Source organism: Onychostoma macrolepis, chromosome 18, assembly GCF_012432095.1.
Source record: "Onychostoma macrolepis isolate SWU-2019 chromosome 18, ASM1243209v1, whole genome shotgun sequence".
In the NCBI taxonomy this organism is placed as follows: domain Eukaryota; kingdom Metazoa; phylum Chordata; class Actinopteri; order Cypriniformes; family Cyprinidae; genus Onychostoma; species Onychostoma macrolepis.
Genome location: NC_081172.1, coordinates 31,463,936 through 31,480,367, shown reverse-complemented (window position 1 = coordinate 31,480,367; position 16,432 = coordinate 31,463,936). Strand labels below are relative to the sequence as shown.

General features: G+C 38.9%; 1 protein-coding gene across 5 annotated transcripts in view; it reads left to right on the top strand.

The window, feature by feature from the left end:
- The window catches only part of ets1 (v-ets avian erythroblastosis virus E26 oncogene homolog 1), a 54,342-nt gene that overhangs the window by 16,824 nt on the left and 21,086 nt on the right, over positions 1-16,432 (top strand). Inside the window, exons 1-2 of one of the 5 annotated variants that reach the window (XM_058750693.1) lie at positions 14,295-16,224; positions 16,296-16,403. The exons of 2 other annotated variants lie outside the window; for them this stretch is intronic. Coding sequence is in view for 1 of the 3 variants with exons in the window: in XM_058750690.1 (XP_058606673.1) it covers positions 11,755-11,812 (58 nt within the window). In the remaining 2 variants the exon portion in view is untranslated. Of the gene's footprint in view, positions 1-11,506; positions 11,813-14,294; positions 16,225-16,295; positions 16,404-16,432 lie in introns of those variants that run through there. 2 more of the 5 variants (XM_058750690.1, XM_058750692.1) reach the window with 2 other exon arrangements.

Genomic DNA, 16,432 nt, shown 5'->3' with positions numbered 1-16,432 from the left:
TACACTTTTTTTTTTCGTGACAGAAGCTACCACAGTGCAACAGAATGACAGCGACAGAACAAAAAACACAGATAATAAAATGAAGAATTAAAAAATAGAACAAGTAAATAAGGAATAAAAATATACAAATAGACAGTTGTATGTACAGGTACATTATGTGCTGAAATTGAAATGTAGACTAAGTATGTGTGTTAGATATATAAGTGTATAAATAGTGTGCGTTCCACAATTATTGTCAGGTGTTCATGAGATGGATTTCGTGAGGGAAGAAACTGTTCCTGTGCTAATATGTTATGCAACATAACGTCCTGGATTCATTAGCTACTGTAGGGAAATAATGAGAAGGATATAAATGTGCAGTAAACGGTAAAACTGTTTGCACTACAAACCAGTGTGCTTATAATTTAAGACGATACATTAAAATAATATGGTAAGAAAACACCAGTTTGCGCAGTTTTGTACAGCTGGAAGCGGATGACACTGGAAGCCAGACAGACAACACAAAATTACATAGTGAGGTCTTATGAAGAGAAACAGTCAGCCTGTGCAAGAAACTCAACATTCTTTACAACATACCAAAGCACATGTGAAGTACTTTAAATTGATAATAATATGTTTATTAAAATGTAATTTTACTAATTAAGTACGATTATGCTGAGCTATATGCTGAAAGTAATGACTGAGAAGTAGTTTGAATAATAGCCAGTGCTGGGGGTAAAACATTACAAGTAACATGACTTATGTAATCATATTACTTTTTTTTTCTTCTTTCAAGTAACTAGTAAAGTACTTTTACATTTACAAGAGTATATCTGAGTTATTTTTTTTTTTCAAATAAGTAACACAAGTTACTTTGCTTTCCTATTTATTTATTTACTACCTCCTCTCCTGTCCCGTGTTGAGAGAAATCAGGAGTGAGGTGCAGAGGCACTTCCTTCAGCCTGAGGCTTATTAATTTCACTTTTTGTATGAAAGGGCCTTTACAGTTGCCAAAAATATAACTTTTTGGGATCTACAGAGAACAGTCAAAGCAATGCAATTGTACATATAATGTATGGGAACTGTAAAGAGTGTCAATAGGAAAACATAGCAAAAACCTGAACATTTTAGCCAAAATAGAAGTCCTGGCCAGGACATGTCCAGGAAAAATGCTGTTTCACCCATTTTATTATAATATTTTAAAATGTTACGTTTCTCCACTTGTCTTATTTACAAGACTTCATTCCTCAAATTACACATACAGAAAGTCCAATGACACACATGTGCAAACATACACGTTCTCACAGCTCCATCCATTAAAATCACACTGTAAACTCCCACATCTCTCTCTCTCTCTCTCTCTCTCTCTCTCTTTCTCTCTCTCACACACACACACACACACTGACAGCTGTGTTATGCAGCTCTGGCACCGCTGGCTTACATTTTACGTGATTTGACAACTGGACAGTTGAATTGAGGAGAAACTGCAGAGCTAATATTGAGAAGTGTGTGTATGACGTTGTGTGGAAGCACCTTCCAGTGTGTGTGTGTGTGTGTGTGTGTGTGTGTGCTATGTCTGTATCTTTGTATATAGATGTGTGTGTGTGTGTGTGTGTGTGTCTGTTTGGAGGAGAGTGCTGTCTCTGATGAGGGGCACGTCCTTGCAGGCCAAGGCCCATTTTTTCTGGGTTAAAATAAACAGACGACTGGCGGGGGTCTGGGGGTTATGGGAAAGGAGGAAACAGTGATGCTAATCAGTCCTGCACACACTTCCCCCAACTGTAAAACAAAACAAGAGAGAGAGAGAGAGAGAGAGAGATCATTTTTAGCCGTAAGTGCGCATGAGTGAAAGTTTAGGACTACAGCTCCACTTTGCAAGGTCAAGTGTCGAAACTAACTTCAGTTCCCCTCCAGATCATTTTATTTCTTCATTACAGTTTTCGCAAAGGCGATTCAATGTTACAAAATCAAATGTATAGGCAACAATTACACAAGCTGAACATTCTGAATTTGCATAATTAAAGGGATAGTTCACCCAAACATGAACATTTTCTCCTGTACAGTATGTTCCATCTGCAAAACGTAACAATTCTTAAAGGGATAGTTCACCCAAAAATGAAAATTCTGTCATGTTGTTCCAAACCTGTAAGACCTTCGTTGATCTTCAGAACACAAATTAAGATGTTTTTGATGAAATCTGAGAGCACTCTGACCCTGCATAGACAGCAACACAACTGAAACGTTTTATGGCCCAGAAAGGTAGTAAGGACATCGTTAACGTGGTCCATGTAACATCAGTAATGTTATGAAGCTGCGAGTTTTTGTGCGCAAAGAAAACAAAAATAACCACTTTATTCAATGATTTCTTCTATTAATTTTTAATTTGTCAATGTCTTTTTTACCTTTTTCAGACGAGGATGACTAATTAATGACATAATTTTCATGTTTGGGTGAACTATCCTGTTAATGTAAAGCACAATGTCCTGTTTTTTTACTCATAGAAAGTGAATGGGGATTTATTTGTTTAAAAAAAACTAACAAAAAACACCATACAAGTTTTTATAAGTAACAGAAATGGAATTAAAGCACATCTTGCGTGAGGCATTTTTAACTGATTCATAAGATTTGAGAGTGAATCACACCTTAAGTTTGTGGCTAAATCACCATCTATTTTATTTGCATGGAAAAGAGCAGCACGGACATTCTGCCTAAGTTCTCATCATGAAAGATTTGGAATAACTTGTGGGTGATTAAAAAAAGACAGAATACTGAATGCACACGGCCCATGTATTGTAGCATTCCTGCAGTATATGATGGATTGAATAGGCCAGCAGCCTCTGACCTGTCAGATCAATGGACTGAGGAGCGGCAGCGCCGTGGCCTGTTGCACGTGTGTGTGTGTGTGTGTGTAAAGAGAGAACGACTAGGGGGAAAAAGACGCCTAGAGAGGGGAGGAGGAGAGAGGGCGAGATGGAGGGATGTAATTTAATTTGCCACACAATGGGGTGAATAGCAGACACGTGGTGGAGCTAATGGAGGCGAGAGATGTGCTTTTTAGCAGCGCTAATTGATAAGAAAGAGCTTAGCCTTTGTTCAAGCAGTCCCCCTCCCCGCCTGTTTGGGACACCATCGGTAAACCCCCATCTGCTGTCCAGGGTCCTCATTAATTCACCAAACACACACACGCAATACACAAAGACAAGTGTGTCTGCTACATTTTTTTGTGTGTGTGTTGAGGTGTGAATGTTACATTGTTTCATGATCAGTATCACTGTAAGAAAGTCAGTAATAATCCCTTCAGTGTAACTTTATTTGATTTTGCTGAAATGCTTTAGCTGGTATTTCGTTTTACTGCTGTTCATAAGGGATAGATTGAGGTGTTGATGTCATATTGGTTATCAGTTAATATACTTTTTTTTTTTTAATCATATTTTCCATCTTAAAAAAATAATAATAATAAAAATAAAATAATAATATATATATATATATATATATATATATTGACTTTTCTTACTATACATTATCCTGTTGTAATTTGAAAATGATTGATTTCATTTTTTTATTTGTTTTATATTTATCACGTTTATTTGATCATAATTTAATTTATTTAGACAAAATAGTATAGAATTTTAATTTAAAATGTCAGTATTTCCACACTTGTGTTAATCAAGTTCCAAATATAAAGATAACATAATTAATTAATTAAAAATAAGTACAACTATGTTTTTAAGTATTTAACGTGTTGCATTATCCAAAAACTTTCTTTTTTTTTTTTTTTTTTGGTAATTTTACAGTAAACAAACAAGACTGTGACCAATATGAATTACTCATTTGATATGATATTTTTGGCCATTCCCTGTATAAATACTATTTGATGTCCAGCATAAACTCATCTTGTTAGCACCCATGGCTTGATTCTTGATGGTAGCCGTTATACAGATGTTGCACTGCTCAGCTCTTCCCCAGCCAGATCTGATACCTCATAACCACCGAAACCATGACAACAGCACAGTGGCGATCAGAGAAGCGGTGTCTGCGCCCGGGTCTTCCTCCAGCGTCTGACTGCAGCATAATGAACTCCTTAACACAGCCTGATTGCCCTCCTCAGGGTAAATTCCCATACAACTATGAAGTTCTGAGGCAATGAACATGCTTCCAGTAAGTGTGACGGGCCAGAGAGCGAGAGACGTGTTTTTCCTTCGCTGTATCCTGGAGACTGCTTGTTTTGGGGAGTCAACAACTTCTGATGTTGCATGCGATCCAAGCTGGAGAATGAATGAATTTCGATTTTATGAATCAAGACCAAGACTCCCCCATGTTCATGCAGAATTTCGTATAATTCCAGAAGCGTTGGCTACCTTGAGGAGGTTTCTGAGAAATCCTGTTACCCTACAGTTAGCTGGTATTTGGGTACTTATCCCAGACTTTGCCGGTTTGTACACAACAATTTTCCATCCTATAATATAGCGGCCAACAAGACAGAAGAAGCATTGGAAAATTAATACGACGAATATATACTGACCGCTGAATGAGGTGTTTGGCTGTTGGCCAGTCGGTCAAATTCCAACCAAAACCTTCATGGATCTGATACACAAAGTTAGGATATAAGATTTTTAAATGTCCCTTCCGCTCACCAAGGCTGCATTTATTTGATTTAAAATGCAGTGAAATCAGCAATATTGTGAAATATTATTTCAAATAGCTGATTTCTATGTGAATATACAGTGCTGCTTGAAAGTTTGTGAACCCTTCTATATTTCTACATAAACATGACCCAAAACATCATCAGATTTTCATATAAGTCATGAAAGTAGACAAAGAGAACCCAATCAAAAAACATTTTCTTTGTCATTTATTTATTGAGGAAAAGATTATCCAGTGTTACATATCTGTGCGTTGCAAAAGTATGTGGATATTTGCTTTCAGTATCTGGTGTGACCCCCTTTTGCTGCAGTAACTGAAGGTGAAGTTTCTTGTAAATGCTGATCAGTCCTGCACAATAACATGTAGGAGTTTTAGCCCGTTCCTTAGTGCAGAAGCACTTAAACTCTGTGATGTTGGTGGGTTTCCTCCGATGAGCTGCTTGCTTAGGTCCTTCCACAACATTTTAATTGGATTAAGGTCTGGACTTTGACTCAGCCGTTCCAAAACATTAACTTTGTTCTTCTTTAACCATTCTTTAGTATAATGACTTGTGTGCTTGGGGTTGTTGTCTTGCTGCATGACCCACGTTCTCTTGAGACTCTGTTCTTAAACAGATATCCTGACGCTTTCCTTTAGAATTTGCTGGTATAATTCAGAATTCATTGTTCCATCAATGATGGCAGGCTGTCCTGGCCAAGATGCAGCAAAACAAGCCCAAGCCATGATACTATCACCACCATGTTTCACAGATGGGATGAGATTCTTAAGCTGGAATAGAGTGTGTTGTTTTCTCCGAACATAATAGCTTCTCATTTAAACCAATAAGTTCTATTTTGGTTTCATCCATCCATTAAACCTTTCTCAAATAGTCATCTGGCTTGTCCACATGATCTTTAGCAAGCAATTTTCTTTTTGGAGAACAGTGGCTTTCTTCTTGCAGCTCTGTCATGCACGCCATGGTTGCTCAGTGTTCTCCTGATGGTGAGCTCATGAACATTAGCCAATGTGAGAAAGGCTTTTAGTTGCTTAGAAGTTACCCTGGGAACTTTTGCAACGTCGCAGACTATTACACGTTCTGCTTTGGAGTGATCTTTGTTGGTCGACCACTTCTCGGGAAGGTAACAGCGATCTTTATTTTGTACACAATCTGGCTGACTGTGGATTTTTGGAGTCCAAACTCATTAGAGATGGTTTTGTGACCTTTTCTAGCCTGATGAGCAGCATCAACTCTTTTTCTGAGGTCCCTTCATAGTTGTATCTCCTTTTTTCGTGACATGATTCACTTTCCAAAAACATGATTGGACTTTGATAGATCCCTGTTCTTTGAATAAAACAGGTCACGCACTGACATTTGATGGTCATTGCACCGACTGAAAACACTTCTGCACAGATGGACTCTAATTTCAGCTTTAAATTCACTGCTAATCCAAGAGATTCACATACTTTTGTCACTCACAGATATGCAATATTGGATAATTTTTCTCAATAAATAAATGACAAAGACAATATTCTCTCTCACTTGTTTGATTGGGTTCTCTTTGTCTGCTTTCAGGACTTATATGAAAATCTGATGATGTTTTGGGTCATATTTATGCAGAATTATAGACAACTCTAAAGGGTTCACAAACTTTCAAGCAGCACTGTATGTTAAAATGTAAATTATTTTATTAAAGACATTTATAATGTTACAAATCATTCATATTTCAAATAAATCATGTTTTTTGAATTTTCTATTAACAATTTCATGAAAGAAAAGTATAATTGTTTCCTCAAGAATCAGCAAATCAGTATATTAGAATGATATCTGAAGGATCGTGTGACAATGTCAAGACTGGAGTAACGATGCTGAAAACAGGAATAAATTACATTTTAAAATGTATTCACATTTTTTTTTTTAACATTGTAATAATATTTCACAAAATTATTATTTTTTTTGTTTGCATTTTTGTGAGCATTCTCTTAAAAACATAAAAAAACTTAATTATTCCAGTTGTTTGACCGTAAGAGTAATATATTTGAAAACAGAGCCATGCCATCCCAATCTCACATGATACAACAGAGTCAAAACAGATTATGAAACTGGCAAGAAAGCAACAAAGCCATGACAGTCTGCAGGCCGGACGTAGGCGTCCTTTCTTAAAAGGAGAAAAAGGGCCACTCAGCAACCTCTGGCTCTGATATTAGTCAGCAACCCCATTAGTCTTAATGGCCGCCTCTGGGCGCAAGGGAGCCTGGTCTGTCCTTTTAAAAGTACATACAAGGAGCTCATTAAGACTTAAAACAAAGCGGAGCACTGAGAGGGGGTCGAGAGAATGAGTGAATGAGTGACTGACTGACAGAAGGGGGAGAAGTGCGAGATCTCCTCCTTCCATTAAGATCCCTTCCCCCTTCCAGCTCTCATTGACGGGTTCTTGCGACCGCAGAAGCCCCATAAAGGCTCAGCCATTTCCATAATCGCTCATATCTGTCGGATGAAACACTATCCAGACAGCTTAATGGACACTCTGAAGAATCCCTGTTTAAAAATCCATAGCTAATCAATAACGCTGGCTCCCCGGCCTCTCAGCGCCGCTCGCAGATGTGCACCGCCGTACTCGCAGCCTAGTATTGACCCGGCTAATAGGGTTATTCTGAACGCAGAGACCTGGGCTGGTCGCATTTCTTACCTCAGCTTTCCATCGCCGAAGCTCTTTGTGGAAAATCCGGGAGGTCAGAATTAGTTTTACGGAAACGCACGAATCCGCCGTGACGTAGCTAAGTGTTCTAGGCAGCCGTTCCCACAGTTGTCAAAACCGTTGGGCTCCACTTAGGAAACGAGCTGATCAGCACATGAAAATTGCAGAGGCAATCTGTTACCATGGCAACTAATTAAGTTAACGCAGTCGCAGGCCCTCATCCCTCTGCCTCCATTCACCTCCTTTTAGACACGAGTCAATCTTTGCTCAAATCCATAAGTAGGGTGATTCGATTTATGAAATTGAATTTCAGCTGTTCACAACATGAGTCGAAACAACCAGATATACGTTCGTTGACGTTTGAGCTTTTTTAATGCATATATAGTGGAATTTATTTTTAAACGCTAATTATAATTGAGCTGCAAATCAGCATATTAGAACACTGTAAAAAAAAAATGGAACAAGCTATCTACTTAAAAAAAATATATATTATATATATATATATATATATATATATATATATTTATATTTATTTATTTATTTTTGCTTATTTATGTTAAGTTCATTCTCAAAAGTTTGTGATTTTGAGCGAGGCCTGTTTGTATTTGACTTTGAGTTGTTTTGTACATTTAAAAGACTGTATACAGCCAAACAGCTCAAGAAGGAAAATACTTGAGAAATACTGGAAAATACAGCACTAGCAAAGCTACTGTTCACCGAACAAGGCTCAATGCCTTAGATGAGTAGTATCCATAACCATAAGCTCTAATCTTCTGCACAATGGTAACAAAGGCACTGAACAACGGGAACTACAACGTAACAGAAACTCTTTCAAATGTCAAACATAACTGAATATTAAACATTAATAGATGTTTATTTACTCTATTACACTATTATTTAAAATTTACTCTCCATATCCAGCCATATGGAAATCATTCAACTTGCAACTAACAATCACCTCTAAAATAAAACTGCACAATTGAACTAATTCTCTTAAAATAAATAGGTAGCCTACTTTCTTTCTTTGTCTTTTTTTTTTTTTTTTTTTTTAAGTTTAATCAGTTCCTCAATTCAAGCCTCAAAACTGCTTAAGTTTCCTTTAAAAAAAATGAGGATAACACATCTCTTGGTTTTATTAGTAAAAAAGTCCTCAATATTTTCTATACAACCGAACCACAATTTCTTTAATGAAATATACTCACTATTTTTAATTATTACCTAATATTTCAAGACCCATGATTCTTTTTTTTCTTTTTCTTTTTTTTCTACATTTAATGATTTCTGAATGATCATGTGACACTGAAGACTGGAGTAATGATGCTGAAAATTCAGCTTTGATCCCAGGAATAAATTACATTTTAACATTGAGGCCTATCACATAGAATACAGCTACCATGAATTGTAATAATACTAGACAATATTACTGTTTTTACTGTATTTTTAATCAAGTAAATGCAACCTTGGTCAGCAGAGGAGACTTCTTTCGAAAACTTTTTTAAACAAATCTTAATTATTCCAAACATTTGACCAGTATGTGTATTAGATTAAAAAACAGAGCCATGGCATCTGTATGTATCAGACGTGATACAGTTAAAAAAAAATAAAAATAAAAAAATTTGCTCAAATACTGTAGGTTGGGTGATACAATGTATAACATTTAATTTGAATTGTTCACAACACGTTGAAATCAAGTTGAAATTAATCAGATATACCTTTTTTTTTTTTTTTAATACAATACATTTTTTGAGCACCAATAATAATTGATGAAAATTTTTCCACTTTAAAGAACCTTTTGTGGAATGGAAAGGTTCTATGGATGTTTATGGTTCTTTATGGAACCATCGATGCTGATTAAGAACTTTAGGTTTTAATAGTGCTGGCAAGCATAACAGATTTATTTCAAAAACATTAAAACATCATGAATGAGACGTGATGCTATAGCATCAAAAAGAGTCAATCTTTGCTCAAATCCATAAGTTGGGTGATTTCAATTTATAAAATCCAATCTGACCTGTTCACAACATGAGTCGAAACCAACCAGATATACATTTGTTAAGGTTTGAGTGCTGTTTTAATAAAAAAAAAAAAAAAAAAAAAATATATATATATATATATATATATATATATATATATATATATATATATTTTTTTTTTTTACATTAGAGGTGTCAGAAAGTTGGCTAGATTCAGATCCAGCGCTGCTGGTGTGGCGAGAGGATCCTCTGTAAAATTCTAAATTGGGTTTTTACTGATCTAGTCAAGGTGGGCAGGAAATACGCTGAGGTGTTTATGAGGGCTGGGTCGAAGTTATGAGAGCACTCGTTACTTTCAGATCATTTGCAGACTATTAGCCAGACAGGAGACGTGTCTTTTTATCCTCTTCTGTTGCTGGTGTGATTCCACCGCTCCGGTGAGAGTTCAACTGAGCGTAGCTCCAGCCATTCACAATGACGAATGGGATACTAAAACACGAGCCAGCACGGATTACACTGTTTATCTGTGTTTTTAAATAGACTGAATAGTTTTCTTGCCCTTGGCAGCTTTTCCTTGAGAGAGTGAGGTGTGTCGCATTCATCATTTGGAGGTCAGCATGTCTCAGCTTTTGAAATAGCTGAAGAACAGCACATGCGAGTGGTACATGGATGTTCGTGGGCTATTATGGTGATATGACACTTTCAGCAGTAGATTGCATCAGTGCAGTTAGGCAACATATTTACTCATGTGGTTTTTTTTTTTGAGTCTAAAGAAATTGCTCAAGACTATTCTCACAGATAATGGACAAGATGTGACCTCTGTTTCTTTGTGAAACTGCTCTCTTTGTCAACATTAGCTTCTCTGTGTTGAATAAACCCCTAACAGTAAGTGAAATTAACAAATGGGAAGTTCCCATAACTATTCAAGTGGCGATTGTGCCCAAGAAGTGACCAAACTCGTTTCCAGGTCAGATGTAATCACAGCTTTGTGATCCCTAGTGACCGTAAGCTAAAATGCAATGCTCCGTCTCATTGGTTGAGCTTCACTTTAGTGCAAAAAGAAGGGGTGGGGATGCAAAGGCCACATTTGAAAAGTGTTTACACTGATTTTTCAGTGGTGGCATAACTGTATTTACATAGGACTCACAATCGTGGGAAACCATGTACCAGAGTCTTGTGCACAGCCAATAGAGAACAAGAAGGTGTGTGCTGATTGGAATGACTGGTAAATTTTCATCTGGCTCTTAAAGATGCAGTGCAAGGAAAAGGGTAGATTGAGACTGAAGAGCCAGAGGAATTAATAATTTTCTACATTCTGACAATCAATAAAACGGTCTACACTGGGGCGTCTGTTCCAAATTGCCATGATGTGATGCACCTTCAGTTTCTATTAGCAGCTACTGGTTTTATTGTAGCTAGTATTATCACTATCTTTGCAAATAATAATAATAATAATAATAAACATAATAATCACCTTTTTTCATTAAAACATTATTCTAACAAGCAAAATCACTAAGTTCCAATAGAGGAAGCTTTTACACCTATTAAAAAGCTATCTGTTTTATAAAACAATAAATATATATATATATATATATATATATATAAATACTTTTTATATTAAAATGTATTTTATTAAGCAAAATCATTAAGTGGAATCTTACCAATAGAGGAAACCTTTACATACATATAAAAGCTATCTGTTTTGTAAATATATATGGCTAAGTTAATTTTTATAATGGATTTCTGCTAAAAAAAATAAATAAAAATAAATATACACACACACACACACTTGTTTCACTATCCTTGTGGGGACATTCATAGGCGTAATTGTTTTTATACTGTACTTACTGTATGTGCTATTGCCCTACACCTAAACCTACCCCTTACAGGAGACTTTCTGCATTTTTAGATTTTCAAAAAACTTTTTGAAAATCTGGATTTATTAGCTTGATTTATTAGCTTGTTTTCCCGTGGGGACCTCAATTTAGGTCCCCACCGTGATACGAGTCCCCATGAGTCTGTGTGTATTCAGGTTTAAGTCCCCACCTGAACAGAAAAACAAGTACACACAACATTCAAACACGCACACACACACACACACACACACACACACACACACACACACATACGCACAGCTTCTGGCGGCGCGTGCGTCGCGTCCAGGGAGAGACAGCAGAGTGGATTGTAATTGAATTGAATCAGTGTGTAACGCCGCCCCTTTACGCGGATCAGCCTCTTACGCGCCGCACACAGAACCGCCCTGGACCGGGGTAACTAACAGAGGGAGGGAATGAAAGAGTGATTGAGATAGATCGGAGAAAGAGAGAGGGAGGAAAAGAGACGCTTCAATACTTCAGAGATCGGATCTTGTTAAGGGAAAACCTGTGTCATTTCTAAGAAACTCCAGGCACACAGACGGACTTTGGAGGACACATTTGGGACTAAAAACACACAAACAGACTTTGTACATTGAATGCGTGACAATGACGGCAGCTGTCGATATTAAGCCGTTAACTATAATAAAATCTGAAAAAGTAGACGGTAAGTGCTCTAATCGTTTTCGCATCCTTATTGTTTTGATTTTTGATTATTGCAAAACGCGTATTCGTCACTTGTCCAGTCAGTTGTGAGTAACTTTTGTGCATACTGAGGTAATGTCTATGTGAAATGCATTGCAATCGAGATAAATGTAGCATACAGTCATGGTTTGATGTCAGACATAAATGTTCCGAAACTCGTTGCAACATCAAATGTTTTTGATCAGCGAGTGATAGACAGGTATAACAGCCTGCATGCGGCGCTCCAGATGTGCCAGCCGTTGATACAATGGTATACAAAAAAGTCTTATGTAATATATTAATTCTAACCCATTGGTTTTTTAGTTTACTCCTAGCCTAATTTCAGCCAAGTTAGTGAATATATTTTATATGTGGTCACAGTGAGGGAAAACTGCTTAGCTGTTCAATAAGACCCAACAGAAAGTTGCATACAGTAGACTAAGTTAATGTTTTCTTCCATTTTTATTAATCAGCCAGATACATATTGAGATTGATAAATCTTTCTTTTGTCCCACTGGCCACAGATATGACCACAGACATGTTTCCATGTATTCTGATCATGAGACAGCAATACTACATTATATGAATCATGTTTGTTAAACAGTATGTGTATTATGACATGCTTTCTTTTATGGAGCTTTCAGATTGGAATTAAACAGCTCTGGTCATGTGACTACTTCTACCAGTCATGTAAAAATGTTCTTATGAAATGTAGTCAGTCCTCACTTTCATTTATAGTTTGCAACTCTGTAAATGTATGCCACACATGTTACCAGCAGGATTAAATGGGTTAAATACTGTGATGTTGCATTTATATATTCAGACCATATTGTTGTCTTTTCAATCATTTGAACAGCTATACTGATATTACAGTACGTGCAAAACTGGACTCTTTTATTGCTGCAGTGCAAGAATGAGAGCAATGCAATCATTTAGCAAATACTGTAGATGAAGAGTCTGACACCAGACTGATGTTGACTGCCACACATGGCCTCTCATGACATGACACACTTTACCACTTTACATAGTCGTGTTTCATTTCATGCATGACCAGCAGGCTTGAATTTTAACTACAAGAATGATTATTTTCGTGTCAAGCTGACTTTCAGAACATTGCGTCATCTAATGTTCTTGTGCATTTAGTGTAAGTTCATTATTTGGTCATTGGCTGAGCCCTGGGCTTTCTTTCCTTTTATGCAGATATTATGGGCCTCCTTGTTACTGCATGATTAAAGTTTCATCTTTCTTTCTTTCTTTGTGTTTTGCTGTGAGTGTGCTCGTGCAATCTAACGCATGCATGTCATGGCAGGGAATTTCCCTTTTGGCTAAAGAGTGGTCAGTGTCAACTGAATGAAGTTTGTCATGATGCTGCTTTACTGTCCATTCATACCACATCCATTAACCCCCACTGCTGACCCAGCCCGGCTCAGGAGGGGCTGCATGCCTGACCAGGGCGAAGGGAGGGAGGGAGAGAGAGAGGGAGGAAAGATGCCATGCTGGTTAAGCAGTCAGCAGTCTCACACTCCCCCTCTGTACTCCTGAGGACTGGAATAACGCGACGAGCATGCAAGTGGGATGTTAGCACATGTCTCGGCCCGGTGGACTCTTTAAGAATCTGACCCTCTTCTTTGGCCCGGAAGGGCAGGGTGAGTTCAGTGGCCGCTAGTTTCCCTACGGTAAAATGCTGACTGGCTTCGACCACAGCTGGTGGTTGTACATGCAGAATTCTGACTCCCGACCTCTCAAACACACACACACACACACACACACACCACCAGCTGTTAATACATCATGGAAAAAGGCATTCACCTTTGCAAGCATGTCAGAACGAAAGCTAAAACATAATAACTCCAGCTTGGTGTGCAAGATGTGATATGAATCATTACCGCGCTTGCATATTCTCGCATGCACAAGGGCCTGCTCTCTTTTCACACACAGTCACAGAGTTTACATTTACAAATGCACTGGCACATGACCACGCGTAGACACTCTCCAACACACATGCACAAGCTTTCTCCTCGCATGGAAAAACAGTTGTGCGCTGTTAAAAAAAAAGTGCTGATACTTGCAGCGGGGGTTGCCAAAATATCGTGCTATCTTGCAAAACAATTTCTCAAGACGAGCTCCCTCGAGTTCAGTCAACCGTGAATGTTCAGGCCAGGGTGAACGGAGTGCACTGGCAAAGACTGTACAATCCACATAAGACATGTTTACTGCTGGTCTGCTACTTTAGTCTTCTGGAAGAATGGATATGTGCACCTTGCTGGTCCCATGTTCAGCACAAAGTGCTTGTAGGAGTTTAAAGCTCTGGCAGACTGGCACAAATGATAGTTTCTAGCATGCACGAGTCGTTAATGCAGAGAGGCCGTAGACATTAAGCACCTGATCCCAGTTTGTATTGGGTCTTAAATCAAGACAAACGAGCTGTGTCTTGAAGACAACGGCTAGTGCAAAAACAAGCTCGCCCCCATTTGCTTTTTGACTCTGTTTATACAAAAGTGATGAATGGTTGAATTCAATCAAGAGTCACACAAAAGTTGTTTAGAGTTCAGTCAAGATTATCTGATTTACCCAGAGACATGTAGTGCATGAAGAGACAATGGGACCTACACAAGAACAGGACAGCCTCGATAAACACACTTACATTCATTAATGGAATTGCTAAAATAAGATTGTGTATGGAGTTAGCACAAAACAATGTCCAAGAACACACAGACAGTCAGGAAGCAAAAGTGTTTACGTGGAAAAGATTGACTGCGCGTCCTGCTAAGGAGCCCACAAGTCATTCACAAGTTTGAATCATGTTGTGGTGTAGTACAGATGTTAGAACGGCCTTATGGTCAAAGATAAACCCATGTAACATCTGCTACCAAAATGGCTAACCCAGCCAGTTTTGCTGTGCCAGAAGTCTTCAGCTTCTTCTGAGAGCTTTGCTTTGAAAGGGGCGTAGTCAAAATGCTTGACAACGGGGTCACTCCTTTCATCTTTGCCCAAAGACTACTTAGCACAGTGAAATGAGTCAGCAACAACATGAGAGACAGCCAGGGGTCACCTCCCACTCATTTCGGCCTAGAGAAATAACCCTTGATGAGGGTATCTGGTCTTCCCTTTCTCCTTCTTTCTCACTCTGTGTCCGTCTCAGGGTTCAGTGAATGACAGGAATGTCTGAGGATTGGGTGGGCTGCCCATTGCCCACGTTTATCTGATTAAGACACTGCAGACACTCTCTCTCATCCCGATCCCCTGCTAGGCCCCGCTCGTACACCCTTGCTTTAAATACCACACACTGAGTACTAGTACAGAAGTAGACAAGTGTGAAGAGATGATAATTCAAGTCAATTCAGTCCTCTTCAAGGGTGTATCTTAAAATGGCCTGGATTTCCTAGTTACATAACAGATAGGTTTCTGTAATGTCAGACGCTTCACACTCTCACCAGGCCTAAGCATGCCTTGCTTACCTGCCAGCTGTGCAAATACGGACCCTGGCAATCAAGGTTAGTCTGATGTGGGTCTCTGAGGTTTTATAGTTCGCTGATCAGTGTAAGAGTCACTTCGAAAATAATTTACTGATGTGAGGTATAGGGTTTAGAAGTGACTGCATTCATATTTGACACCTCACCAGACTCAGGCCTTGAGGCTACGATGAAACACAGTTAGATCATAGTGTCTTGCGTACTGTTGTGAATGACTCCCCCTTCACAGAATGTCCACTGGCTACATGACTCCCCTGTCAAAAATTCTTTCTGGTGAACACACGTTTTTATTGTTCCCTTTAAAGTGTAGTCATCAAAGGGTGAAGGGAGGTCCTAGCCTTTATTCCTTCAAGTTATTGGCACAAGCTAATGGCACAAACAAAACGTTTTCCGAATCTTTACATGCGTCAGAATGACTGAACCATACGTCAGCGCCGTTTTCGCTGTAGCATACTTGTGAAAGCCGTTCTGACCCACTTCACTGTGTTGCAGTTTGAAGTCTTCCCAATAGTTATCTCTGGCCCTGCTTCTCTGAACTTCAAAAGACCAAAACAAAAGCAAAAGACACAGCATGTCCCAGAGCAGGGAAGAAATAACAACCATGGTGTATTTTTTCCAGCATTTTACAGCACCCATTTTCTCCCCTGTGTTCCATGTCTCTCTTTTTTTCCCTGCGTTTGTCTCTCTACCGTCTGCGGGCCACATGGGCTCTCGCCTCGTCTCCCTGGCCCCTGATGTGGCGTCTGCCTAGTGCTGTCTTCTCATCCCCGCCGCGTGCTACAGGCTAATTACTGAGTCACAGCCCCTGCCGTGCTGACTCCAGCACCCACCCCTCCTCCCATAAGACATTAGCTCTACCCAGTCCCTCCGAGGCTCTCTGGTGGGCTCTAGATTGCCTCCTGGGTGGTGGGAGGCCCTTGAGGTGAGTAAGCCAGCCGGACCGGTGCCTGTCTTTCCATGCCACTCTTGTTTTTCACTGTGGCTGTTTTGCAGATGTCTACCGAGTACAACAGAGAGACGCAGAGGGTGGCGTCGGATCTGCTTTTGAGATCAGAGCGGCATCCCAACTAGTTCTGGCTACGTGTCTCACAACTCAGGGAGGTAGAGGAAGACCTGTTCCCAGATTCCAC